Below are 27,435 nucleotides of genomic sequence, written 5' to 3'. Positions count from 1 at the left end.
TGCACTGTTGGCAGCACATTGCCCATATACAATTATGTTTTATCTTGTATAGTCTTCAGCATTCTGACATCTTTTAATAAATGTGTGCTTTTCCTAACCTTTTATTTCATACTATCAAATAAACACTTCTAAAAAGTGGTTCAGGGTTAAAAATGGTTGTAATAAGCCAAAATATATCCCTTGGAAAGTGCAAACTAATTCATACAACACTTCATAGACAGTGTCATGGCTAAGTAATGTTTCTTATTTTACTTTACTGTGAATATTTTCAGAGTATCTAAATATAAACTGGCTGTGAGGAAAAACATCTGGAGTTTGTTCCTTAAGTAGACTTTGGATTCCTTCATTTAATGCCAAGTACGTAAGTCAATATTTTTCTATACATATATCCATTCTTTTTTTTCTCATATGCAGAAACAAAAAAGGTAAAACTAAGACTAATGGTTTAAATGAAATTTTAATTCCTTATTATATGCTCTCATATCAAACCAGTTGCAGCCTGTGGGGATTTGTATTAGTAAGTCTCAGGTCTCTATCCTGACAACATACTGTACTTAAAGAATGGCATAAAGCAGGCGTAACATTTGAGAACAAAGCATATCTCTAAAGGTGGATTAGTTGGAAGTGTGTTAGTGTTAGGCATGTTGGTGGTAAATGGTTACAGGGGCTGTAGTGTTAGGGATATGGTGGTATATGGTTACAGGGGATGTAATGTTAGGGATGTTGGTGATAAATGGCTACAGGGGCTGTAGTGTTAGGAATGCTGGTGGCAAATGGTTACAGGGGATGTAGTGTTAGGGATATGGTGGTAAATGGTTACAGGGGATGTAGTGTTCGGGATATGGTGGTTAATGGTTACAGGGGATGTAGTGTTAGGGATATGGTGGTAAATGGTTACAGGGGGCTTCCATTCTCAAGGTTCCTGCTCAGGTTGCTGGAGGTTCCTGGCACTGTGGCTGATGTATTGCATAGTGAGGGGCAGACACCTCTGTAAGGGGCATTCTTTCCCCTGGCCACCTATTTATTTCTTCCAGCTGCCCCCCAATAAAATGATTTGGCAGGGGTTCCTCGGGGGTAAGGATATTGGGAAGGGCTGGTATAGGGGTTACAAGGAGATGTGTATTGGGTGACATTAGGGTGTTGTAGTATAACATACAGACTGTGGAGGATATTCAGCCATGAATGGAGATACAAGCATAGATAATATATACAAGGAGCAGGAAGTGCGGCTGCCTCCAGTCAGGAAGGAGGAGGAAGTGAGTGTGCTGTGGGGCTGAGGAGGGAGGAATGAGGAGGGCGGAATGAGGAGGGCTGGCTTGTGTGTGTCGCTCAGTGTGGCTGGAGGCTGCCCGGGACAAGCTCGGTAGAAGAAGAAGCACACAAAGGATTACTTCAGGCTGAATATGGCCTCTATGGCGGCTGCAATAGCCGCAGCACGGACTGCCGTGTCAGGGAACCGGCCCCTGGACGAGAAGGAGAGGAATCGTTTTGCCTATTTTTCTTCCCTCAACTCCATGGCCAGAAAGATCATGCAGGACAAGGAGCGGATCCGCCAGCGCTACGGCACTCAGTGGGAGAAAATGCCGCCCAAAGAGCAGGACGAAGCCATAGACAAAAGTATGGTGGACCCGGAGCTCCAGAAGAGATATGCCCTGCACAGAGGAGCCTCCGACACCCAGCCAGCTCCCTGCTACCCGGTGCTCAAGACACAGACCGGCCAGAAGGTGGTGCACTTCGGGGAGGAGGTAGGTAGAGTGCCAGGGGGCAAATTGCATGGGATGCCAGGGACACACTGCCCACAGTGACAGCTCATATACACATTGCATGGGATGCCAGGGACACACTGACCGCAATGACAGCTCATTTACACACTACATGGGATGCCAGGGACACACTGACCGCAATGACAGCTCATATACACACTGCATGGGATGCCAGGGACACACCGCCCGCAATGACAGCTCATATACACATTGCATGGGATGCCAGGGACACACTGACCGCAATGACAGCTCATATACACATTGCATGGGATGCCAGGGACACACTGACCGCAATGACAGCTCATTCACACATTGCATGGAATGCTAGGGACACACTGCCCGCAATGACAGCTCATATACACGTTGCATGGGATGCCAGGGACACACTGCCCACAATGTCAGCTCATATAAACACTGCATAGAATGCCAGGGACATTCTGCATGGAATACCAGGACACATACACATTGCATGGAATGCCAGGGACTTTGCATGGGATGAGTGTCACATAAACACTGCTGGAAATGCCAGGGGCACACTGTAAACACTACCTGCAATGACAGCTCATATAAACTCGGCATGGAATGCCAGGGACACACTGCCTGCAATGACAGCTCATATAAACACTGCATGGAATGCCGGGGACGCACTGCCCGCAGTGACAGCTCATATAAACACTGCATGGAATGCCGGGGACACACTGCCCGCAATGACAGCTCATATAAACACTGCATGGAATGCCAGGGACACACTGCCGGCAATGACAGCTCATATAGACACTGCATGGAACGCCGGGGATACACTGCCCACAGTGACAGCTCATATAAACACTGCATGGAATGCCAGGGACACACTGCCCACAGTGACAGCTCATATACACACTGCATGGAATGCCAGGGACACACTGACCGCAATGAGAGCTCATATACACATTACATGGGATGCCAGGGACACACTGACCGCAATGAGAGCTCATATACACATTGCACGGAATGCCAGGGACACACTGCCCGCAATGACAGCTCATATAAACACTGCATGGAATGCCGGGGACACACTGACCGCAATGACAGCTCATATAAACTCGGCATGGAATGCCAGGGACACACTGCCTGCAATGACAGCTCATATAAACACTGCATAGAATGCCAGGGACATTCTGCATGGAATACCAGGACACATACACATTGCATGGAATGCCGGGGACTCTGCATGGGATGAGTGTCACATAAACACTGCTGGAAATGCCAGGGGCACACTGTAAACACTGCCTGCAATGACAGCTCATATAAACACTGCATGGAATGCCAGGGACATTCTGCATGGAATACCAGGACACATACACATACACATTGCATGGAATGGCAGGGACTTTGCATGGAATGAGTTTCACATAAACACTGCTGAAAATGGCAGGGGCACACTGTAAACACTGCCTGTAATGTCATAATGCCAGGTCATATAAACACCGCATGGAATATCAGAACACGTACACATTGCATGGAATGCCAGGGACAAACTGTGCAATGTCTGGGCACTGTGCATGGAATGAGTGTCACATAAACACTGCTGATAATGCCATGGGCACACAAACACTGCCCGGAATGCCAGGGTCATATAAACACTTCATAGAATGACAGGTATATTACCCTGTGTGTAATGACATGGACGTGGGCACATACACTCAGTGAGCAGACATACGTGGAATATAATGGCATGACCAGAATATCTGGAATATTTGTATATAAGACCTGGGACCTTACTGCAAGGACGTGTGTAATAAATATTTCATGGTGATCCCAACTCTATGAATGTTATGTATTTATGTATTACAGCATATGAAATATGATATATTCTGATTTATTCACCATTACAAGCTGGATAACAACCCTTCTGTGTCCTGTAACTTGTATGTAAACTCTAATACTAGAAGCGGTAGTTTGTTTGTTAGCATTATTATTGTATTGATTCCAAGCTTTTGGAAGATCATGCCAGCTTTCATGATACCTTCCCTTTCTAGGGTGACATTGCCGCTGGTGATTGTATGAAGTGTTGTCACACTAAGATAAGGGATTTTCTGTACAGGTTATGTGTTGGCACACAATCTGTCTGATTTACTTTGTTGACAACTACTGTTTAGGGCCACAACTAGCACATCACCAGGTCCCCCCAGCTCAGCTCATGTATTTGGGCACCCGTGACGTGTGTGCAAAGACCAAAAGTCTTCCTACAGAAGCTATAGCAATCTGCATGGATAAATACAATCTAAAAGTGTGTACAAATAGGGCTAGAGCTTAGATTTAAGGTATAAGCATATGTTTATAAATCACTACAGAAAAGTGGAGGGACTCTATATTCAGTAGACAATTCCTGGTTGCATTCGTTCTTCCAGGCTTGTATAGGGTTGTGGAATATCATTTGAATTCCAGGCAATTGCCAGTCTTGGTATTACAGACATTTATTGCCATATAATATACATTTGTTGACACCTTAGACCAGCATTTAAACAGTTTAAAATGGATTTTAAAAGAGTGTGAAAGAAGTTGTATCTGTTGTTGGGTAGCTAGCATTCTCTATATTACCAGAGTTCCAAGGAACCTGAGTTTTATCCAGAAGTTCTCTGAGCTGGGGATAATTGGTTCATAAATTATTTTTAGCAGTAGTTGACCTAGACTTGTTTGAAGGGTACCTTATAGTTCTGTTGGCTTTAAAATGTTCAGAAAGGCTGCTCCTAATGCATGTCACTGTTATTTTTAGAGGCGAGAATTAGCTACAAAGTGTAATTTTGTAACACTTGATTTGTGGTGTGCCGCAGGATTTTTTTAATGTAAAAAATGTGCCGTGGCTCAAAAATGGTTGAAAAACACTGCAGTAGACAATTCCTGGTTGCATTCATTCTTCCAGGCTTGTATAGGGTTGTGGAATATCATTTGAATTCCAAGCAATTGCCAGTCTTGGTATTACAGACATTTATTGCCATATAATATACATTTGTTGACACCTTAGATCAGCATTTAAACAGTTTAAAATGGATTTTAAAAGAGTGTGAAAGAAGTTGTATCTGTTGTTGTGTAGATAGCATTCTCTATATTACCAGAGTTCCAAGGAACCTGAGTTTTATCCAGAAGTTCTCTGAGTTGGGGATAATTGGTTCATAAATTATGTTTAGCAGTAGTTGACCTAGACTTGTTTGAAGGGTACCTTATAGTTCTGTTGGCTTTAAAATGTTCAGAAAGGCTGCTCCTAATGCATGTCACTGGGACAAGAAGTGAAGGAAGATTTCCAGGGGGGTGGAACAACTTTAAAAGTTTTCAGTACACCTCTCTAAACTTGTTTGAAGCATTTGACAAAAAATTTGTGTGCCACCAATACGTACTACAACACAGGTTATCCTAAAAGCTGACAAATTGCATTCTTTGATGCAGCATTAGTGCAAAACTTTTGTAAAAGCAGAGAGTTTCCTAAATGGTATTTTGGCCTTTTCAAGGCAGATTTGTACATGCAGTAGATTCTCACAGCTGTCAACCCCTGAGGTTGGATTAAAGTGATTCTCTTGCTAAAGCATTTTAGGAAAATTGGTGCATCTGGTAAAAATACATTATTAATGTTAACTAGTGCCGCCATGGAGAATTTAATCTTTGCCCTGATGCAGAGCAACACCACTGATATCCTCAGCAACCAACTCTTCTAGTTGTGTTTGACCCTGGCATCTTCCTACATTGCAAACTTTCTTCCACTACATCACTAGTATGTCCATGCAGCTCCAAAGGGACACATGGCAAGGCAATGTTTAAAACCTGCAAATCCCCATGACAGCTTGAAATTTTATCGGAAGACGTTGGTGGCAATTGTATATTTAAGTTGTGAGAATCCTAGTTGTTGCTCATTTGGTTGATGATGATCTTTCTGGACCCTCTGTTAAGTAAAACACTAATTCAGTGTAATCATCCCGCAGTGTGGCCTTGCTGTTAATAAAACTTTTATATCTTTTTTATACTTCTTCTGTACAAATGAAGGTTATTTGTGTGTAGCCATGATAAGAGAGAGATTATATGGTACCAAATTTAAACAAGAAAGACAATCTTCTCTCATGGGTACCCTCTCAATATAAGAAGTCTCCAGATTTTTAGAGAGTGGTTCACTTGTTCACTGTTTTTGAGAAAGCAAATCATGTTTTTTTATCTAAAAATAAAAAAGTAAAGCTTTATGCAGCCTCTGCAACCTATCAATTTTGTTTTTGACTGATTTTTAAAATCATTAAAAAGACCTAAAAATTCAACCACATCTTAGTTGTTAAAATGTTCAGGAGGTCTTCAAATTTTCCATTGTGATTTTGTAATATAAGGACGGGAGATTGGAATCTGCAATATTTACCAACTTTTTAATTAGCATCTGATCATAGTTCTGTCTTCCCACACAGCTATAGCTTAAATGTTATATTGAGACTAAACCTTTATGTTAATTAAGGTAATAATCACTTGTCATCAGAACCTGTCCACTATGTTTATCAAGCATTGTATTGTGTTTGACACTTCAATTAGGCCATTTCCTTATTGATGACCATTAGCCACTAGCTACAGTAACATTTAAAGATAGAAATCACAAAGAAATATTAGTTTGTAATAGCAGGTATTGCTTTTATTTACAAAGGTATCATGAAGTTGATCAGACTTTGTGATTACATTGAATCCTGTTACTTTATTTTTTTGTATGTCTGATCCATTAAATCCATAATCCTCCATTGGCGTTTTTAGTCCTTTTGCATTCTAGCTGTAGGTTTCTGAATCCTTTTAGGTACAACGTATACATAATTCCTGGCATTTTCCAGAGGTGCTACTGGCATTTAGGGTATTATTGCTCTTTAATAAAAGGATTGCCAAGTGTGCTGACAAATCCATCAAAGCCTGTATTTTGGTCATGCTTGGCTTTTTCCAGAGGTGCCACGGGCATGTAGGGTATTTTTGTCATTTAAGAAAAACTCAAAATAGTCTCAAAATGAAGTAACTGTACTGTCCAATTTGGCTTTGGGTTTTATTTGGCAGTTTTTGCTTTTCCTTCAAGGACGAGGGACATTTGTAATAAATCTCCTGTTTGATCTTCATTCTAATGCAAGGCATAACCTTTGTTTCTCTGAAAATGTCTTTTGATTTTAGTTACCTTGGTTAAAAAACATATATTTTTCTTATTGTTTTTTAACTTTTGAAACCATAGTCACTGGAATATATTCTAGGAGACAACCTGAGAACCATTCCCAGTGATTTTGCTGGATGCACTGCCTATAATTCCTATTCTTAATATACAGGAATAGTGGCAGCAATGGCCCAGCTAGAAGACCCAGTGTACCAGGCAGTGCTGCATTTGTTTTTTGTCTACCGTAGGCATATTGTACCAGTGGACACATGGTATTGATCTCTATGATATATGTATGTAGATAGGAAAACCTGAAATGTGTTACTCCTTTATTGAAATTGGATATAGTCTAGCTGATGCCATGTCATTGCAAGTGTCATATGCTATACCATTCTTTTCTAAATTTTAGCGTGGGAGCTACTGCCAAATTTATAAAGTAGTTTTAGGTTACATTAGGCTTCAAATAAGTCTCACCAATCCTTAGATAGCATGTATTCTATTTTGTAAATATCCTCTTTCTTTGCATATGAACCCATTTTGCCATGAGACGAAACTATTGGCTCCTTTTTGCCAAGCAAAGCTTTAACTGCATTGCTGAAAAGGCCTGTTGTTTACAGCACTCAATAGCTATAGCAAAACATTACATAGGAAGACTGACACCAAATCCATTGGTGCACCTTATATTAATATTTATTTGTAAAAAAAAAAATCTTATATACCTGTAAACAGTAATGTAGTAACATACAGTAATTAAGATCATTCAGATAAAGTTGACCTAAACTTTTATTTCCTTTTTATTTTGATGTATGAAATGTTGAGTGAAACAGATAGCACATGACTAGCATTGAGCTTATGGGAAGTCTGTACAGACATTTGGAAAAGATGAGTAATTCAAAGTTAGCTAAGGGTGCTGAGGCCAACACAAGAGGAAGCCAATATAGTTCTACATGGGCAACTAGCTGCAGATTACTACAATTTGTTGTAAAGGAAAATGTATTGCATTTTTACCTTGTAAGCACATTGCCCATTACTCTCCATTGGTGTTGGACAACTTTTATACAGTTGACAATTGAAAATACGATTATCGATAATCTCGTTCTTTCAGTTTTCCGGCCTGAATTTTGTATTGCATTTTCAATACAGGGACTGCAGTACACTGTTTGGCCACTTATGTTTTGATGGCACTGTTCCCCAGAAACAGCTGTTAGGTCTTGCTTGTTACACTAAATACACTTTGAGATGTCCCTGCTGCCTGCTCCCTGGAACTGTGCCAGATAATCTGTCCACGGGTACTGCGAAAGGAAGGCTGGCCTGTGTGTGGAGATAAGTATAATTTTCAAAAATCCCGAATTTTCAAAAATCTGGCACTCCTCGGGTCCGGATGTTGTGAATGTCAACTGTATTTTTTATATATAGGTGTATGGCTTGTGTCCCTGGGCTGTTAACTGTACTCTTTATAGTTTTGAGTTATAAATCCACGGAAGTTAGGCAAACAAAACATGTCATCTTTTGGTCTCAGGACTTGTAGGGCTGTTTCCTATACAGTAGGCTCCTAATGGCTAAGTCAAATGTATACATTGGAAATTGTTTGGAACAATAATTGGATTCTGACACTTCATTATTTTTTTTCAGGATATAACATGGCAAGATGAACACTCTGCACCATTTTCTTGGGAAACTCGAGTAAGTTGTATTTTTATATTGTTTGCTTGTGAAAGGTTTTTAATACAGATTTCTAAGCAGCAGTGGTCTGATGCTGATGCTACAGATAAACTTAGATAAAACTTTTTTTTATTTTGTGTACAGTGGCGAGTGGGGAAAGCCTGAATGTTTTCACTTCATCCGTTCCAATTTAAGGAGATTCCACTTCTGTAGACATAACAGGAAGTGAGAGAATATCTCCTAAACGTGAGGGATAATGCAGAGTGGACAATACAACAGCATGACCAAGCTAGTATGCTGCCTCTCCTTTCTCTGTCTAGTCACAGTAACTTCAGCACAGAAAACAACTCTTCTCCCCTTCCAGACAGGGCAGTGCTGTGTGATGGGGCTGTGTAAGTCTAAGGACTGGATGAACAGGAATGTAAATGCTATGACAGGCACAGCCACTCCTTTATATTTTATTTGTATTTTGCAGCTTAACTTTATGACTTTGGGAAAAAAAATTAGGGTTTATTTTAGGTTATGTGTTACAGTTAGGAATAACCCATTGATTCTAAACACTTTAGGGTTTTAGTTGTTTTTATATTATTTTTTATAAAAAACCCAGGAAACAGGGCCAAGAAGTAACATACAAAAATAATTTTCTCAATACATCAGACTTGTTTGGTTACATTGAAAACATTCATAACATAGACTTGGTAGATTTATTCTACTAAATAATTTGATATTTATCGTATTGAACAAATCTGTTGACAATATTTTAAATTTTGTTTTTTGGATAGATAATGCACAAACACATTGGGCCTGATTTAATAAAACTCTGTAAGACTGGAGGAGATTACTACCAGGCGATCCATCAAATCTGGATTTGGCAAATAGGAAATTACTTTATGAATTATCAGGGATGGATTTTTGCTGGATGACCCAGGTTTACTTGTGATGGTCTATGTTCACCAGTCCCGGAGAGCTTTATTAAATCAGGCCCATTGGATAAGTGTAAGTCAGCTTGAGCATTGAAAACATTTTACTGTCAGGCGTGACCTCTTCAAAATAGTTTGAATGATTTGGGGATGCCTTTAAATTCTGAATGCAGATGTCTTACAAAATGACATGTGGGGCAGTGGGATGTAAGCATTAGCAGCCTTTTTTTCTGCTTTATATATCAGGCTACGCTGTTTGATATGATATGGGGAGCTGTAAAGTGTAATAAAGTTTGTGTTATAAACTCACCCCTCACCCATTTGTAGGCACGCTAATGTACAAACACCCACCAGTAAGGCATACATTCGAAGTAAACATACATTCAAAGGCAACTGCCTAACACATGTACGGTATAGCCACATACGCAAAAGTAAAATAAATAATTCTAGGGCATTGTTTATGGTAACTTCAAAATGATGAGCAGTATAAGATTTTCAATCATTGCTTTTAGGCAATAGTTATCATAGTTAGGCAATGGTTATCATAGTTTTTCATTGTTTTAGCAGTTTTTAGGCTTCACTTGTTTTGGATTTACTAAAAGCAGCCTTACCCTTAAAAAATTTGGTAAGGCAAGAAAAAGGGTTAAGCTTCCGTACAATCCAGATATACTGTATATATTTTAGATTTAAATATGTTTCCTTCCTACCCTATCCTGACCACTACCCTAGCATTATCACACCCAAGACATGCGTACTAAAATTGAACATCAATAGCATATTGATATATTGCAGGGTTTTTTTTTTTAGATCTGATAATAGGAGAACTGTAGTGTTATGGTCCACACATTCATAAAAGATTTGATGAACTCTTGGTGAATTAAACACAACAAGACTTGCAACATAACTTTGAAAACATGATTTTTTCCATCTATATCAGTGTTTCTTAACTCTAAGGTTCCTCCGGAGGTTGCTAGGGGTTCCTTGAGCATTTTGTGGCTTTCAGGTTAATTTAGGTGACACCAATGATCTTTTTGGTTACCTGTAGGCTGACATTCTTGGCATTCACAAGTAATGTAAAAGGCAATCCTTCTACTGACCACCTTACTAATGTACTGTAAGCTGTAGACATATAATTATAGTAGGGGTTCCCTGAGGACCTGAAAGTTATTTCAATGGTTCCCTCATGTTAAGGTGAAGACGTAATATGCATGCTCCTTTTGTAGTAAAGTCAACCTCTAAACTGCAGCATAAATATTGACGTAAATTGAAAAAGCCACTCATTTTTATTCACATTTGCTCTCAAACTATTCTTCAGCACTTTCTACAGAAAAGTTTCTACACTCATTGTTTTCTGACATCTAGCTTGTAGTATACATTCCATATGGGTAATTTCTTTTTTGTCTACTTCCATTGCATCAGTTGTATTAAACAATAAATCTTTGTTATGTTTATACTCATCAGATAAACATTTTTTTTCTAAATTTCATCCTGCGCTCTGGTCAATGTCATTGTTCAGGTACGCTATTCATTTCATTTCACTTCCCTCAGCTACTTAAAAATTCTCCAGACTGCCAAACTAAACAGCTTTCTCTGGTCACAGGAGGCCGTGCATGCCTATGAAATAGCATACATTCCTACCAACTGAATAACGTATAAAAATAGACTCTTAAATTCTGCCTCCTAAATTGCAAGAAAATTGCTGTTCTCTCTATAGCAACCCTAATTCACTATAGCGGCTCTCTTCTTGCATGAACAAGAAGGCAAAAAAATGGCAAAAGAAGAAAATAGCAAATGTTTTATTTGTTACGTCTTATTAACTAGCCTCACAGTTTTATAAGTAATGGGTAAGAAAACAATATATGGGTGTCACTGGAAAAAGAAGGCTCAGACAGTTTTAAGCTGTAATTCCAATTTATCCCTATTTTATTAATTAAGTTTTATTGCTATATCTGTCCCCATCAAACAACTGTTCTTTCACTCACATCAAAGTTTGCCACTGGAACAGGAAGAAAGGGTAAATCTCCCTACTGGGGACACAGCTGGCCCCATCAGTTATTTTATGACCCCCCTTCTAATCTATTTATACCCAAAGTTTTCCAATGAGCTTCATAAAGAATGACAGATCTTCTAGTCTTCAAAGATCATGATTATTTGCCTTTGTAAAAGAAGCATCCATATGGGAGGTATTTTATGATAATATGAACCTATCAAGCATCTTTTCACTGTTACAGTAGATTCCGAGATTTGCCACCCTACCCCACTCCTATTTTTCCTCCTACTTTCCTTATCTTATCCACACAGCAGATAAAGAAAATCAAAATTCAATTCTACATTCCAACTGAAAACATGGAATTGGCCTTTATATGGAAAAGAAAAGAGACTATTTTAGTGGTATTGACAATTTCTTTAAAAATACAGATAGATGGTTAATTTGTTAATGCAAAAACAAAGGTATATTGCAGAAAGTATGCAAGATGTGAACAACATTATATCAAAATCTCTAATCACTAAAATGCAATTAATTTTATTTTATAATGAACATTTGTTTTGCTTGTGTGACAGCAGATTCATTTAATGACCCTTTTTCCTAGCTCTGCACATTTTCCTCCCTCACATTTCCTGTAGCCATGATATTTAGCCATGTAGCCATGATATTTATTCATATCATTCTTTATTTATAAGAGAAGTTTAAAAAGGAACATATTAAAGAAAAAAGATAATCAACAAATTCTAATTTTTATTAGTTTTCAGAATATTTGATGCTTACTTTTTTGGTACACCAGCATTTTAATAAAAGCAATCCAATCCAATGAGAGATAACTGAAACCCCTTGGGTGGTGGTATTGTATGTGGTTCTGTTAAATATATTCCTATTTATGAAGGACAACTCTGTAAACCTTATCTCTAAATATGTCAAAAATCCCTACCATGCAATGATAATAAGCAGGTCCAGGAATTAGATACCAGACCCTCCTTGTATAACATAACGGAGTGCATATTTTGGCAGGTTTTCAATTTCTTTTTGTTGGCCTTTTATGAAATATAGTTTTAGAGGTTGGTCAAATGTAGGGCAGAAGTAGTTCAACTGCGCACCTGTCAATAAATTGTGAATGATTTTAGGAGCAACTCAAAGTAGCGTGCATGGACAAAGCTTGTCAATAGAGGCACTTACTCACATATGGGAAAAATTGCACCAAAGCTCCTGATATTGGAGATTAGGTATGGCACCTATGGCAGGTATTGATCACCTTCTTCAGCTCCAGACCTTGTACTATACCAGTATTAGTGACACTGCCCACCCTTGATTTAGATATTTATCCAACAATCTCTTTATGAGAACTTCCAAATGTGTCTGCCTAGTCATGACTTGTCTCCTTATGTCTTTGATGAAGTTTCATTGTGCTACCGGTTCAAAATATGAAGTTAAGTATTGCCATAATAGTGCTAGATAATAATGCTAGCTAACACATTCTTCATCCTTGTAGTCCTCAGGAATAAATAAATAAATCTGGAGTATGCTTCTTTGGCATTTGTATTCTGTAGTTTTCATTTGGATATGCTCACATCTATGCTCACAATTTAATACTCATGAATATTTTTTGTCTTATCTAGTTAATGTTATTTGTAGAAGACATGACATTTAATTAATGTTCAATGTACAATAAAAATAGTTAAAATGCTTTTAAAATGTATGAAAATAATATGTCTAGATTCCATGTACACATAAGGTATAATAAGTAGGTGAATTGAAGGCCCTGAATTTAAAATTGAGAATCATTTAGCTTCTGGCTTTTACAAATGTCGGTATGCAGAGGTTTATACATTAGCATTCCAATCTGGCGTCTTTCTCATGGTAGGAAAATTCTTGTGCCTTAAGTAGACAATACAAATTTCATTTCTAGTGAACAATTACAATGCCTGTTTCTGATCCAGGATATTTAGTAGTTGGTCCTCAAATACTGTGGAAAATATTTACAGACCTGTTGTCTACATAACTTACACGAGTCACTTATCTATATAGACAATGTGTACACAAACATGTGATGCATTTCCTGTGACTTGCTCCGATAGATTATTTTCCTGTGACTGCACTCTAAAATACTTACAGAAGTATACAAAAAGGTTAACTTGGCAGACACTAAAAGAAGTATGCTTATTGTGTTCTTTAACTGCATGTGTAGCAAAAAGTGATGTTCTTCAATAAGAGAGCTGTAGACAGAAAAACATCAACAATCACCTTTTGTTTTGAGCTGCAGTTGTAGAAGAAGAGATCGGAAGTTGGGTCATCCCAGTAAATAAAATCATTCATTGTTGAGGTGCAGCATTGGAAAAAAAAAACAGAGCATGTTTATGAGCATCAGTATGTATTCATTAACATGACAGTAACTCTGAGTCATTTTTATGTTTGACATCAAGCCTGAAAACTAGGAACACAATTGTTGACATCCCCCATGTGCAGTGTACTTTAAAAATTAAAACAATAATGTCCTAAATGTAGAGCAGGGGTGCCCACACTTACCAAGTCAAAATGATCTACCAACAATAAAAATGCTAAACATATATATATATATATATATATATATATATATACACACATACACACCGAGTATGACACAGAAGTGACTGAAGCTAATGAGACATTACATGGGCCCTAATTCATTAAAGTTCTCTGGGCTGGGGAGAATACACTTTGATCAGTGAAGCTGAGTGATCCAGCAAACCTTGAATGGATCTGGTGCAGAATTCGAAACATTTGCTAGCAAATAGCAAATGATTTTAAGAAATCCATTCCAGATTTTTTAGATTACCCAGTGTAGAATGTGCTCTGTTTGGGGTCACACACTCTGTCAATACCTATACACTCACACAAGTCTGAAGTCAAAGTCAGACTACCAACAGAAGGCTATTGTTCCTCTAAAAAAATCTCAATTCTGTGCAATTGCATAAAAATGTAGAACTAAACTCACATTCCAAAATTCTACCAGTTTTCCCTACATAAACATACACTCAAGCAAAATATTAAACGTAAAACATATGCAAATGCAATGTAAACCAATCATCACATACCACTTCCTCTGTTTCTTCAATGTCCAAGATCCAGTCAGCTCTGCATCGCGATCCTTACAGCAGGTCTGGTTGGTCCTTCAACTAAGTTTACCTGAACTTCTAGAAACATAACTCAGAGCAATTCTGTCCTGTGGGTTCTATGTGGATTTTAGAATTCCACACGCTTTCTGGGGTGCCAAATGTAGAATGTGCTCTGTTTGGGGTGCCTTGGATTTAACGACGGACCAAAAGATCTTACAAAAGGGAAAGGTTTATTTACAGCTTAGGATAATAGTTACATATAATTTTCAATATAAAAGGGAAGAAGGTAAAGGGTATATAGGAAAGGGGAAGGAGAGGGGTCTAGCTCTATCTCTAGCACATGGTCAATCTCTCACACAACCATACACACCCGGGTTTTCTCTCCTTGAACCACACCCCGCTGCAGGTCCAGAGCGAATCACATTGTTGATTCATCCTTGGTGAAGTCTTAATCAAAAGATCACACAGACTGTCCTTGTCCCAGGCTTGGGATTGTTGTCATATACCCCTGCCCCCTCCAGGAAGACTGAAGTTATAGTGAACAGGTTTGAGCAGAAATTGACACCAAATAGTCAAACTGGCCAAGGTGTTAATGATCCTCAGGCCTGCACACATGGAAGATCAATCATTGTCTCTGTTAAGCAATCCTTTGATGTTTAAGGGACTGCATCCGTCTCCACAGATAATGAGGTTTATAGCTTGTTTCCAAGAAGGCAGAATTGTCTTTACATACAAGTCATATTCATATCAATTTTGGTCACTTCCAACACCCAGCTTCACTGAAGAAAGTGTATTCTCTCCAGCCTTGGAGAACTTTAGTAAAATAGGGCCCTTGAAAGGCAGAACATTGCACTACAAGACTATAGGGACAGGAAGGCTACAGTTCACCTGTCATAGGGGAATGACGTGCTGCACAAGAAACCGCCCAGCACTGCTCACCCCAGACTGCCCTCTCTGCCTCCCTCCCCACTCCCCACTGTTGGAGCCTTCTCACACAGAAAGACATCCCCAGCTTCCCTATAGATGTAGCAGCTGGCTGCTGGTTAACAGCAGGGAGGGGTAAGGCAGGGCTCTGCGATTGACTCGGGTTGCCTTTCCAATCGACTGGTAGATTGCCATCAATGTTTTGGGCACCCCTGATGTAGAGTATGTATGTGTGTGTGTGTGTGTGTGTGTGTGTGTGTATATATATATATGTATATATATGTATATAGATATATACCATATTTTCTGGCGTATAGGACGACTGGGCGTATAAGACGACCCCCAACTGATTGGTTAGAGTGGTCTGCCAATTACTATACTGTTCCTTCTGCCTGTCAGATCTCGCTATTGTGCGAGAACTGAGAGGCAGAAGGAACAGTACAGTACTGGTAATTGGAGGAAGGATACAGGAGGAGGTAACAGCCTACACTGCCCCTCGCGCGCTCCACACTTCTCTAAGGCGCAGCCCTCCGATTCAATGGACGGGTTCTACTGGAGAGCCAATCCAGGCTCACGTTCTCCTCTGTGTGCAGCTTGCTTCCCCTTGCTTCATACTCCCCGCACAGAGCGGGCACTCGGCCGTGCCGGACAAATGAAGCAAGGGGAAGCAAGCTGCAGGTAAGTACCCGGCATATAAGACGACCCCCGACTTTGGCACAGATTTTTCGGGGTTAAAAAGTCGTCTTATATGCCGGAAAATACGGTATATATATTGTGTGTGTGTGCCAAACCTAAAAATATATATAGTGTGTGCCAACTTGAAATTCTTGGTCCACAGGGTACCCTTATAGCTTCTGCTAATCAAAATTTCAACCCCTCAGCTTTAAAGAACATCAAGATTCAGGGATCAAAAAATTTTTAACTTGAAAATTGAAAGCAAGTGCACCTAGGAGCCTGTTATTGAAAGGACAGATTGGGGACCCCCAGGGCCACTTACATAGCGAGGATCATTGGAGTGGGGCCCCTAACATTCACATAACTGTCATTCTTTACTACCCCGCCTGCTTCTCTACTCTGAACCCCAGTTTCATTGCAACAGGGAGATGTGGAAAAATAAAAATGTAGGTGCAAGTAAGGGACACTTGTGACTGAACCCCTCCAAAATTTCATTATTATTTTCATTTATTTCCCTACCCTGTTAGACATAACTGTCCACTTCTCTGCCTTAAACCCTAATTCCTCTTGAGCGGACATTTGTGGCTAACACTGCCAAATTTTCATCACTAGCATCATTACAACTTAACCTCCCTAGCGGTTCATTTCTTTCCGGTTTTATATGTCTAAAAGCGGTACATTGTTTTTCATGAAAATTTATTTTACAGTATATTATAATCGTATGAGCATAATAAAGTTTGAAACACAAAATCATGTAAAACTAATAAATTCAATAAATTAAAAAATCTATATAATTTAATTTTTTTTTATAAACATACATATTGTGTATATATTTATACATATATATATGTTCTTAAAAATAATGTACTGCTTTTACACATATAAATCCAATGTATTGCATTCAATACAGTTATTTTGTATTGAATGCAATACAAATGGATTTTGAATTTCCCGCCCCTCCCCGCCGACAAGGTACACACACACCCACGTCACACGGAACTCCCTGGTGACTCATCGGATGCAGAAGCCTGCCGGAAGAAGAGAGAAGAAGACTGAGATTGCGGGACTCAGGGTTACCGCATTTAGCAACTTTTTTCTACCCTGAGTCACACTCGGGGTTACCACTAGGGAGGCTAAACTGATCAAATACTATATTTTTTTCTTAAACCTCCCCATTCTAGAGGAATTTAGACTAAAGTGTTAGAAGTGGGCAGTTATGTGTAACAGGGCAGCATAATTTGATGAAGTGTTTCATGTTCTGATGGTGCTATAGTGTTGAAATTTTAATGGGAGATAGCCACAGGTGTCCCCCTAATTGCATCTACTTATTTGGTTTTGTACACCCCACCATTGTACAGAAATTGGGGTTCAAGGAAGAACAGTGGACAACCAATTGTATCAGGGCAGCACATATTGATGGGTAGGATTTTTTATGTTCTGATAATGCCATAGTAATACCATTTTTTGAGAGGTTAAGCCACACACACACACTTGCACCTACATTTTTGGTTTTACACACATCTGTGTTCCAGAGAAACGGGATAAAAGAAGAGAAGAGGACAAGGTAGCTATAACGTGATAGTTATATGACAGGAAGATTTAAATTTGGAGGCCCCACCCTAATGCGCCTTGCTATGTATATAGCCTTAGGGGTCCCCAATTTGCATTTTCAATTTCAATGTCAGGCTCCTAGACGCTCTTGCTTTGGAAACAGCAACCCCAATGTTCATTTTTCAAATGTTTTTACATTTTTGACCCATATATCTTGAAAAGCTGGGGGGACTGAAGTTTGTTTGGTTACTAGTAGCTACAAGGGTACCCTGTGCACCCTGAAAAATAGCTTAGGGGAGACAAAGGTTTGAACACAGTGAGTTGTCAGGCCTCAGAATGTGACAAGCAGTTTTTACACACACACAAACAACTATCACACTGTGCTGCCAATGACACCATTGCACACACCCACTTGTACGCCTCGGGTGGAAACATTTAACAGGCTGTTTTTTTTTTTTATCAAAAACCCCAGCCTGCTTGTCATTGGAGGTGGGTCAGTTAGTGTCCCATCCTCATCCTCACACTGCCGGTGTCCAGTTGTTATCAATGCTGAGCACTGGTAAGTGGATGAGCTAGAGCCTAGCTGTCGTCCATTCAGAAGATTACAGCTGCTGATGAAAGGTGGACAAGGTGGAGGTTTGGGTGCCAGGCAGAACTCCCTGGTAAAAGGCCCTCGGGAGAACTATGATACCACTATGGTGCGGGTCTGTGAGTAGTGGACTACAGTTTTTTTGTAACCACTTACCGGTAGTAAAATTCTGTGCATTTTTCATAATGTTTTATTCCTTCAAAAAAGACACACACATATTAGAAAATTGCTATGCACCAAATTTGTAAGAGAAAATCCATTTAATATTGAAATCTATTTTTCACAAAATTGGTCTAGACCAGGGGTCAGCAAACTTTTATGGCCATTTCAGGGGTGGGTGGGAGCACACCCATCCGAATGGCTCCGCCCACGCCCAGGGAACGCCCCCTGAAGTGAAATCCCTCTCCTCTGTATGCATTGCGGAGCGAAAGTGTCAACACCAGCTGCGATAAATAGGGGGGCCACAGCAAGGAAGTGGCTCCGGAGCTCCGGTGGTTCCGGTAGTTCCTAATGGCCCCCCAGGGGGCGTTAGGCCGGAACAAACCACCAGCTAGGTGGTATCTGTCTGGATGGGATCTCATCTGATGCGTAGTTGGTTCAAACTTTAGGAACCAAGTTTTGTTCAATTTAGTACTTTGATTCATAAAGTAATATAAAAAGTTGCAAAAGGAGTCAGCCAGACTTAGTCAGATAATGTTTCCAATCATAATCATGTAAGGGATAAACCTGTGGTTTGCAACTTATAATTCAGTGTTTGTTTCCAGGACCTTTTGAAGTTGTCTAATCATGTGCTTTAATTTAACAGAGTCAAATGGAGTTCAGCGTTGCCTCTTTATCTGGTCAAGATTTAGCAACTGGTCTGACCCAGACTGAAACAAAGCAAACCCCTAAACCTGCAAATCAAAGTAATCAGATTAAGACCCCACTTAGCAATCCCCAACTTAAGAATACCCAGGTTACCAGGACACCCAACTATGATGGATCAACTCCAGTAAGGAAAGAAGAAGAGTCTGCCTTTTGGAAAATAAGCATGGAACGATCTAGAATTGAAGGCTCACAGTCAGAATTTCAGTCTTTGACACCAAGTCAGATAAAATCCTTAGAAAAAGGAGAGAAGCCCCTTCCTGTCTATTATAGGCAAGATTCCTTCCAAAAAGAAAAGGAAGTATCCAAACCCGAGAAGCCATCCCTGTTGGCCGAGAAGCCATCCCTGTTGGCCGAGAAGCCATCCCTGTTGGCCGAGAAGCCATCCCTGTTGGCCGAGAAGCCATCCCTGGTTACCAAACAGCCGAAGCCTACCATTCCAAGCATCGTCTCTATGGAGAATCCTAGGCCAAGCCAGTCTTCTATTAGCACTTTGGATGATGTCTTTCTCCCAGAACCAGTGACTGAAATTAGCAAGGCACCTGACAACGATGATACTTTTTCAACAGGACCTCAACTGTTTTCACAGGTTTGTGTTTATTAATAATTAAATAAGATAACAAGTATTGCAACAACTCCTTTGGTATTATGATTTGGAAATTAAAAACCAAAGATTGTTATGCATAAGCAGTTTTTATTTAGATCAATTTCCAGTTTGGTAAAATAATCAGTTGTAAAGGCATTGGACATGTTGGTCACTCTTGATGGGAAAGTTCACGATTTTTTGCTGCATTGTTTGCAAAGTTGTGATGTAGTACAAAGTCACATGAGATGATTACTATGTATGCAGCAGTCTCATACCTATAGTGTACTAGGTATTAACCACACAAGTGAAACACTGTAAAAAAATCTATTGTCATTTTTACTTTACAATATCTAAAGATTACCAACAATGATTTTTGCCTTGATCCATTTTTAAAATTTGGAAATCAGATGTGTGTTGCATAGTATTTACATGGTGTCAACATTTTACACAATGCTGTACATTAAATAGGGGTTGCAATGAAGACCTATACAGACTGTGACACAGGAGGAGAAAAGGACCCTGCCCAGAAGAGCTTACAATCTAAGAGATGCACATTTAGATCTATTGTGTACATACAGCAGGTTTAATTGTGCACTTTTTCTACCTTTTCTAATAATGCCAAAAACACATTTTGTCATTGTGTATTATTACATTTTATGGGAGCACTTTAGGTACTCTGGAAAGGTAAAATGTATCTGTCCTGCAGATACATAATGTACTTATAAGCTACTGTATAATTAATTTATGTTTGCAAATCATCATTTTCCTGATCTACCATTTGTTCCATTTAATTATATGATGCAGTCTTCATTTCACTGCTAACAACATTTACGATCCTTGAAATCTAATTTTCTTGATATTTGTTTTCTGCTAAACATATTAAATACATGGCAAAGCACGATTGCCACAGATAATTGGCAGTCATGCCATTTAGAAGAGTATGACATTAGCTAATTGGCACATATAGCTTTTAACGTAATCTTCAGCCAATGCTCATTAGCCTCAAATCCCTAATAAAATACATAATGCAATTTACCTAAATATTCAAATCCCAAGATGTATTTTTGCATACATTCTATACACTAATTTTCTTTATGTGCTTGCCTTCACAACATTTATGCAAAAAAAAGGAATTCTAAAAAGTTCACAGAGAATTTGAATCTTTGCTAGTGAATATTATTTGTTTAGGAAGCATTTAAAAATGCTACCTTAAGTTCTTGTAAACCTATTAGAATTTTATTAAAAATTCCCCAGTTACTCCCTAGTCCCTTCATTTCATTTAAACCACTCCTCTCATGTTGTCTCCAAGCCAGTTGATCTAGTCTAGTACAGGCAATCCCCGGGTTACATATGAGATAGGAACTGTAGGTTTGTTCTTAAGTTGAATTTGTAAGTCGGAACAGGTACATTATTATAATAAATGCAATTAGGACACATGTTTGTCTAAACATATTATTATATTATTAGTGTGGTGTCATTTACTGTATAAAATCCTCACAGTGTGTTAATCACAAACAAAGCAAAAAAATAAAAAAAACTTTATGGAGCCTAGACATTTATTAACTTCTGGAGCAAGCTGTGCTTTGATATGCAAAAAGAAACAACTGCAGAGTTTCTTGTGGTCATTAAACCATTACAATAGCTTGCAGAACAGAAAAGACTTCTGCAAGTCATGTAAACCCCCCACCCCATCAAGCTTCTCTCCTGTTCCCGATCGATGGAGCAGGGAAGCCCCCGTTCCTATCTAGGAGTTGTCCATATGTCAGATGTCTTTATCTCGGGGTCTACCTGTACTGAGCTACCCAGACCTAACACAGCACAAACATACCACAGATTTGAGCAAAAAGTTGGTTCTACAATTACCCATTCAAATCCATGGAATTTTAGTAGGCAGGTAGCTTGTCGCTAGATTTTTTTTCTGGTTTGGTGGTAGACAACATTGGCGGCTGCCACTGTTCGTGTACTTCCAGTGATAATGACCGGATGTGGGTCATCATCTACTGTGTAGGGATTCGAAAATCGGATAATAAAAGTAAAATTACTAGTTGTCATTTTAAGAAAAAGGTATTTTTATTTGTAGAAGGTTTACCATAGGCTACGTACACACGTGCAATGGTTCTTGTCTGATAATCGGCTCAGGGCTGATATCGGATAGGAATCTTGCATGTGTACAGGATTTGTCGTCCATCATCTGAATGACCGTCCTGGAGGATCCACGAACAATCGCAATGCAAGTGAATGCCACTCAGTTGTTCTCCCCCTCCCTTCTTCATAAAGCAGAGTGGTGCTGTATGTACAGCATCGTTCATGCATCGTGCAGTCATTTGTCGTTGGAAAGGATCGTGAAAGATTCTTTCCAACGACAATTATTGCACGTGTGTATGTAGCCTTACAAATGATCTGCTTTTGTAGATGTAGTGTAGTTGGCAAGTATGATTATTTTAATTTTGGAGTAAAACTAATTATACTTAACTGCTGTGTTCATAACTTTTATTATACTTTTCAGAAACACTTAGTATATACACCTGACACTCACCTGTCTACCTTTTCTTTACAGATTAACACTAGCAGCGTTCTCTTGAAGACAGGATTTGATTTTCTTGACAACTGGTAACAACAGTTAAAGCTGCTGTCAGATCCGTTGGAGTCATGTGCAGATTGTTTCTTTGTAACCTGCAAACTCTTGCCTTCCTAGAAAGCTTTTTGTAAAACTGTATGCATTATTTTATAACATTTTGTGAAGTATTTGTTAGGTAAACGTTTATGTATTGATTTTGAAAAGTCAAGCTGTTTTAAAAGGTGCCTAAATTATTGACCTGCCTAAATCTAACTTTTTAAATCACAAATAAGAGAATTATTTTGTGGCTATTTACTATTGCCCTTAAAGGGAAGCTAAAACCAAAATTGCCTCTTACTACCCACTTAGGCTAGCTAGTATTCAGCTACTGTTTTAAAGCCTTAAATCAGCTTCAAGTTATGGGCTAGTTCATTGCATACCTAAAATACTGGGTTTATTCCTCCTATGTAATATATCATAGAGATATTAATTTACAGAAATTTGACAACAAGGCTTGATGAAATTTTTATTTTACAATCTAGACTATAATTCTAGGCCATCATATGTTTGGCCTTAAGCAGAATTTTAGACCGTTTCCAAAGTGAACAGCATTACTAGCACAATGTCAAGTCCTTATATTTACAGTAATGTACTAGTAAAACTATTCAATGCCACTTTCTTTCCCAGATTTCCATCAATACCAACAATGCAAAGTTGTTTTTTTCTTTAGTATGATACATTTTTAAAATTACATCAGCCATGTTTTATTTGTTTGCACAGAAAGATTCAAGATTATAATTTAAAAATAATTGTACAGGTAAAAATTGCTAAGGTCCATATGGTCTGTACAAGAGCTGAAGTAGTTAAATCATACTTATACTCAATATAACATAGGTTGTGTTAATAGTTTTACAGGGAAGCATATATAAAGAGTATTTTAAAGTCTGTATAAGTAGAAACACCCTATGAATAAAATAGAATGAAGAGGGAGTCGAGGATCATACATAATTTACCAGCTATTTCTGCTTTTGGGGGTTTGCACCTTTGCATAAAGAATCACTTTTCTCTGGAAAAGTTTTTTTCTAGGCTCTCCTCTATCTTTCTTCTTGTTTTAAATAAATGTGTTTTTAGGGATGGGGTGGTTGAATAAAGAAGCAGTAAGGTATCCATACTTTTAATATGTTTTTAAAGAATAGTAACTATTTATTTTATGTTGTACATGGAATGATCCATTATTGGTCTATGATTCCTGGGCATAAAGCAATTATCTATTTTATTATAGGGAAGATTGGTGGAGGGTAATTTTATGATTAAAATATTTAGTGGAAACCTTTTCCATGTGCACCATTATCCTGTTTGCTTTTAAGGTATATAGGTTTTTTTTTTAGTTTTGAGTAATGTACAGGAGGGTTAAAGTCGCTCTCAGGTAATTTTTTGCCATCTGAAATTTGCCTGTTGGGTACATTTTCACTTCACAAGAAACTATTGTCCCTGTTGGAAGATGTCTCATCAATTTCTGTTTTAATGGTATTTCAAAATCTTGTATCATTGCTTTTTTCCAGTGACATTGTTTAGGACCTTTAGAGAAAGAAAATACCTCTAACGGTAACACAGTTTAAAAAAAAAAAAAAAAAAAAAAGTCTTTAACCACCACTTTATCCAAAGTTTTTCCTTTTAATTATACATAGGGATCTATGCAGAAAATTGCACTCATTGTGATTTATTTCATCCCTCCCCACAGATGTTAATATTGATTTTGTTTTTTTATATCTTTATGTAACAATAATGTTAGATTTTTTCGTTACCATACATACTTCTTTAAATTTTTGAACTTTCTGTACTTCTGCTGGAGTATTCGTGAAATAGTTTTACCTAACTACACTTGGGTAACGAAGCACATTTATAGATTTTGCATACATCCCCGTCCTATGCTATAATTAGTGAATGCAGTTCAGGTTGAATAGGCAAAATTCATGTACATAAACCTTAACTTTTGACATGCCTGGGCTGTATATGTGAAAATGATATATTTTCAAACCCACCAATTGTTTCATTTTATAAAAGCTGTTTTTGATATGTAAATGCATTTTATATCCTTAAGCAGGTTTATATATTTTACATTTTTATTTGTTGATCAATGACTTAGTGGCCATAAAAATATCTAGAGCTGTTTATTAAAAATGATTGTTTTCTAGACAGTGCTATAATATGCATTTATTTAAGACAAAGAAAATGATATTTTACTCTTTATATATACATTGTGTACTTGCCTTAAATTGTTATACCTGTGCTGAATATTCTGTTTTGTATTGGTTGTGGTTACAGCTTTCTCTATACCTATTATCATTACAGTGAGCTATTTGAAAATGCAGTAAAAAGAGCAATAATGTGCTGTAAATCAGGGCGACGAATCAGCTTTTAATATTACTACTCTATCCTCCTAAAATCTGATATGTGATTGTTACATTATGCAAAACCTTATTGCTATTTTAATGCATTATTAAAGAGCCCGTGTCATTTTTTATTTCTGTAACCACTGCAATGAAAATATTGTATTTGAGCTTGTATTTAGTTGTAAGTATCAGTTTGATGGCTGTCATAAGAAGGGTCACACACGGTTCAAGTTATTTCATTACGTTTGTTGGGTGCTTATAACAGAGATCCACTTTCATAGTACACTTCATGCATTCCACAATGGAACATATACTCTTCAGCACGATGATTACAGGGCCATTTCTTCTTGGTATTTTACAAGGATGCTTGTGATTTAGTACAAAGTTCATCCTAGGTAAATGAATTCTATATATCTGTAAATGGTCTTCGCTTATACCAAGGACCTTCAGATGACTAATGTAGACTAATGGATTAGCCAATTAGTATTTTTATTTTAGAAGTTACTAAAACGCATTCATATTCATTTAATCCAATTGTGAACATGTATGAAAAGTTTTTTCCATCCTTAAATACTGTATCACGTCTACACATCCTACCACCCTCAATGCAGCAGTAAAGTGCAGCTAGTGGCCTTGTAATCACTGTGTACCAACTTTCAAAATTTCTTGTTACTTGGTGTGCTCTGGATCAGTTTGGAGCATTTCTAGTATTTACTCAGCCTGACAATTATTTGTGAGTGTATCACTGGGGTACTACAGCTTTGCAGCCTTCGTGTCTGATCTGAGGACTTACATTGGATCTGCTGCATAGGATCCTTTCTGCAGAATATTCTATAGCAAAGCAGGGGCTGGGTAATATTATCGATGGTCTAAAGTGATATGGAAAGCTCTGAAAAAAATGCGAAAAGCTTTAAAAAGTAAATTAACCTTAAGGTCAATTATTAAGAGAGAGATAACGTTTTTTACCGGTGTTCTAAGCAGAGTTTTTCTTGTTTTGGGGGGCACTAACACCTTATATAATGCTTGACTGGCCTGTAGTTGTATACATTTTGTACATGTTCTGTAAACTGATTTGTCAATATTCATGGTCATTTGAACCTTTTACTTTACCAAAGTGAAGTGTTGCAGGCGTTTGGAAGCGGAAGAATAAAGTATTAAGATTCACAGTCTTTCGTCTGCTGCCTTTGTATTTCTGTTACTATGCGTGGGGCAGACACAGAGCTGCCAGGGTGCTCTTGCCCCATGTGTGTTTTTTTGACTTATGGATTTTTTGTCATATTTTATATTGTAAACGGTAGCTTTTAATAAAGTGAGTGGAAGTAACCATTCTTTTGTTTGTACTTATTATGCAGGTTTGCTGGATCACCCAGCTTTACTGATGAAAGTGTATCCTCTCCAGCTTTGGCGAGCTTTAATAAATCAGGCCCATTGTATCTAGGATTTTTCTGTGTCTCTCTTTTCAGATTCAGTTCTGCATTGGAGTTTTAATTATGATAAAACAAGCAAGAGGATGAAGGTAAACAATTAGTTTGGAGTAATATATTTTGGTAGGTAAAGCCTGATATAGCTGTCTGATGGACATCAGATGTTTGTTGCTGGAAATGACTTCCATGATTTTCTAAGACTTTCATGATTATTCCAGTGACAGATGAATGAACAAGCACTTTTCACCTCATTGAAAGGGGCAGGACGAAGTGTGGCACCCCACTGTACTTTCCTTTATAGAAATAGACAGTGGCCTTTCTTGATCAGTCATTCATCAATCTGTCATGACAATCATTTTTAGTCCTCATCAAATACAATGGCAATGAATAGCATAGGGGTATCCCTGCAAATGGTTGAAGCTGCTAAAATAGTTTTTTGTATTTTTTTTTTTCAAGGTACATCTTCCTTTTCTCTAATAAGTCACATTTTTTTTCTCCAGTTTTTAAAATGGCTTAGTTATTTTTAGAGGACTTTTAGAGGCTCTTCCATCATGATCAGGCCTCATCAGTTGAACCGGGGATGAATAACACCCTTTTTCATATATTATATGGATTTAAAATACAGAAACTATTTAAATTGATTCTTGAAAACAGCTACAGTTATTTGATGTACAATTTACTTATTCTACATATGCCCTAACTGTGGTAATAAGAAGTCTGTAGTCCTTGTATACTGGAATACATACTACTATATACTGCCTGGATGTGTGAAAAATTCTGACTATAGATTTGTAGGCAGATCTGCATCCCATAATTCGGTGTCAGTTCTAGTTGCATGCAAAACCCTAAAAATACAAGGACATGTTTTAAATTGTTGTAGAGCAAAGCCTACAACACTTTTAATAAAGACCTTGCATAAGAATAAAGTTAGGTATAAAGTGAAATATGCAAAATTTTGGCTCTGCCTATCCAAAGCCACACTGTTGGTTACTTTGGTACGCTCATTTGCTAGCTTACATTCCATATTCTTACTCATATGCTAATAATGTGACACTCTCCTTAGATCTGCTGTGTGTATGAAATGTCACCTGATTTTCAAGACTGCACTAATAGAGAAAAAAAACATGAAACCAATATCTTTCTCCACTGCCTAAGACTTTTTCAATGATGGCAACTCGAGAATAAATTAACATGGAAATAAGATCCTATATTGTAAAACCAGACAATACCAGTATTGTATTTATATTAAATGCAACCGAAAACTGATATTTTATGCAGAAACTGTAGTGTTAAATCACCCATCAGTTTTCT

At 38.1% G+C, this 27,435-nt stretch overlaps 1 protein-coding gene across 1 annotated transcript; it reads left to right on the top strand.

Moving 5' to 3' along the window:
- Positions 1-1,294: 1,294 nt before the first annotated feature.
- C4H1orf198 (chromosome 4 C1orf198 homolog) lies at positions 1,295-26,023 on the top strand. The gene is made up of 4 exons (XM_072409262.1): positions 1,295-1,745; positions 8,524-8,574; positions 19,106-19,753; positions 22,308-26,023. The coding sequence occupies exons 1-4, from the start codon at positions 1,404-1,406 to the stop codon at positions 22,362-22,364; spliced, it is 1,098 nt and encodes a 365-aa protein (XP_072265363.1). The 5' UTR covers positions 1,295-1,403; the 3' UTR covers positions 22,365-26,023.
- The last annotated feature ends 1,412 nt before the right edge of the window (positions 26,024-27,435 follow it).

This window comes from Pyxicephalus adspersus, chromosome 4, assembly GCF_032062135.1.
Source record: "Pyxicephalus adspersus chromosome 4, UCB_Pads_2.0, whole genome shotgun sequence".
In the NCBI taxonomy this organism is placed as follows: domain Eukaryota; kingdom Metazoa; phylum Chordata; class Amphibia; order Anura; family Pyxicephalidae; genus Pyxicephalus; species Pyxicephalus adspersus.
Note: the sequence above shows the minus strand (reverse complement) of the source record. Positions and strands in the feature narration are given on the sequence as shown.

Bases quoted from the DNA above. Each gene is read 5' to 3' on its own strand.
- C4H1orf198 (XM_072409262.1), top strand. From the start codon at position 1,404: ATGGCCTCTATGGCGGCTGCAATAGCCGCAGCACGGACTGCCGTGTCA. The intron at 1,746-8,523 runs GTAGGTAGAGTG...ATTTTTTTTCAG, and splicing joins TGGTGCACTTCGGGGAGGAG to GATATAACATGGCAAGATGA. The intron at 19,754-22,307 runs GTTTGTGTTTAT...TTTTCTTTACAG, and splicing joins GACCTCAACTGTTTTCACAG to ATTAACACTAGCAGCGTTCT.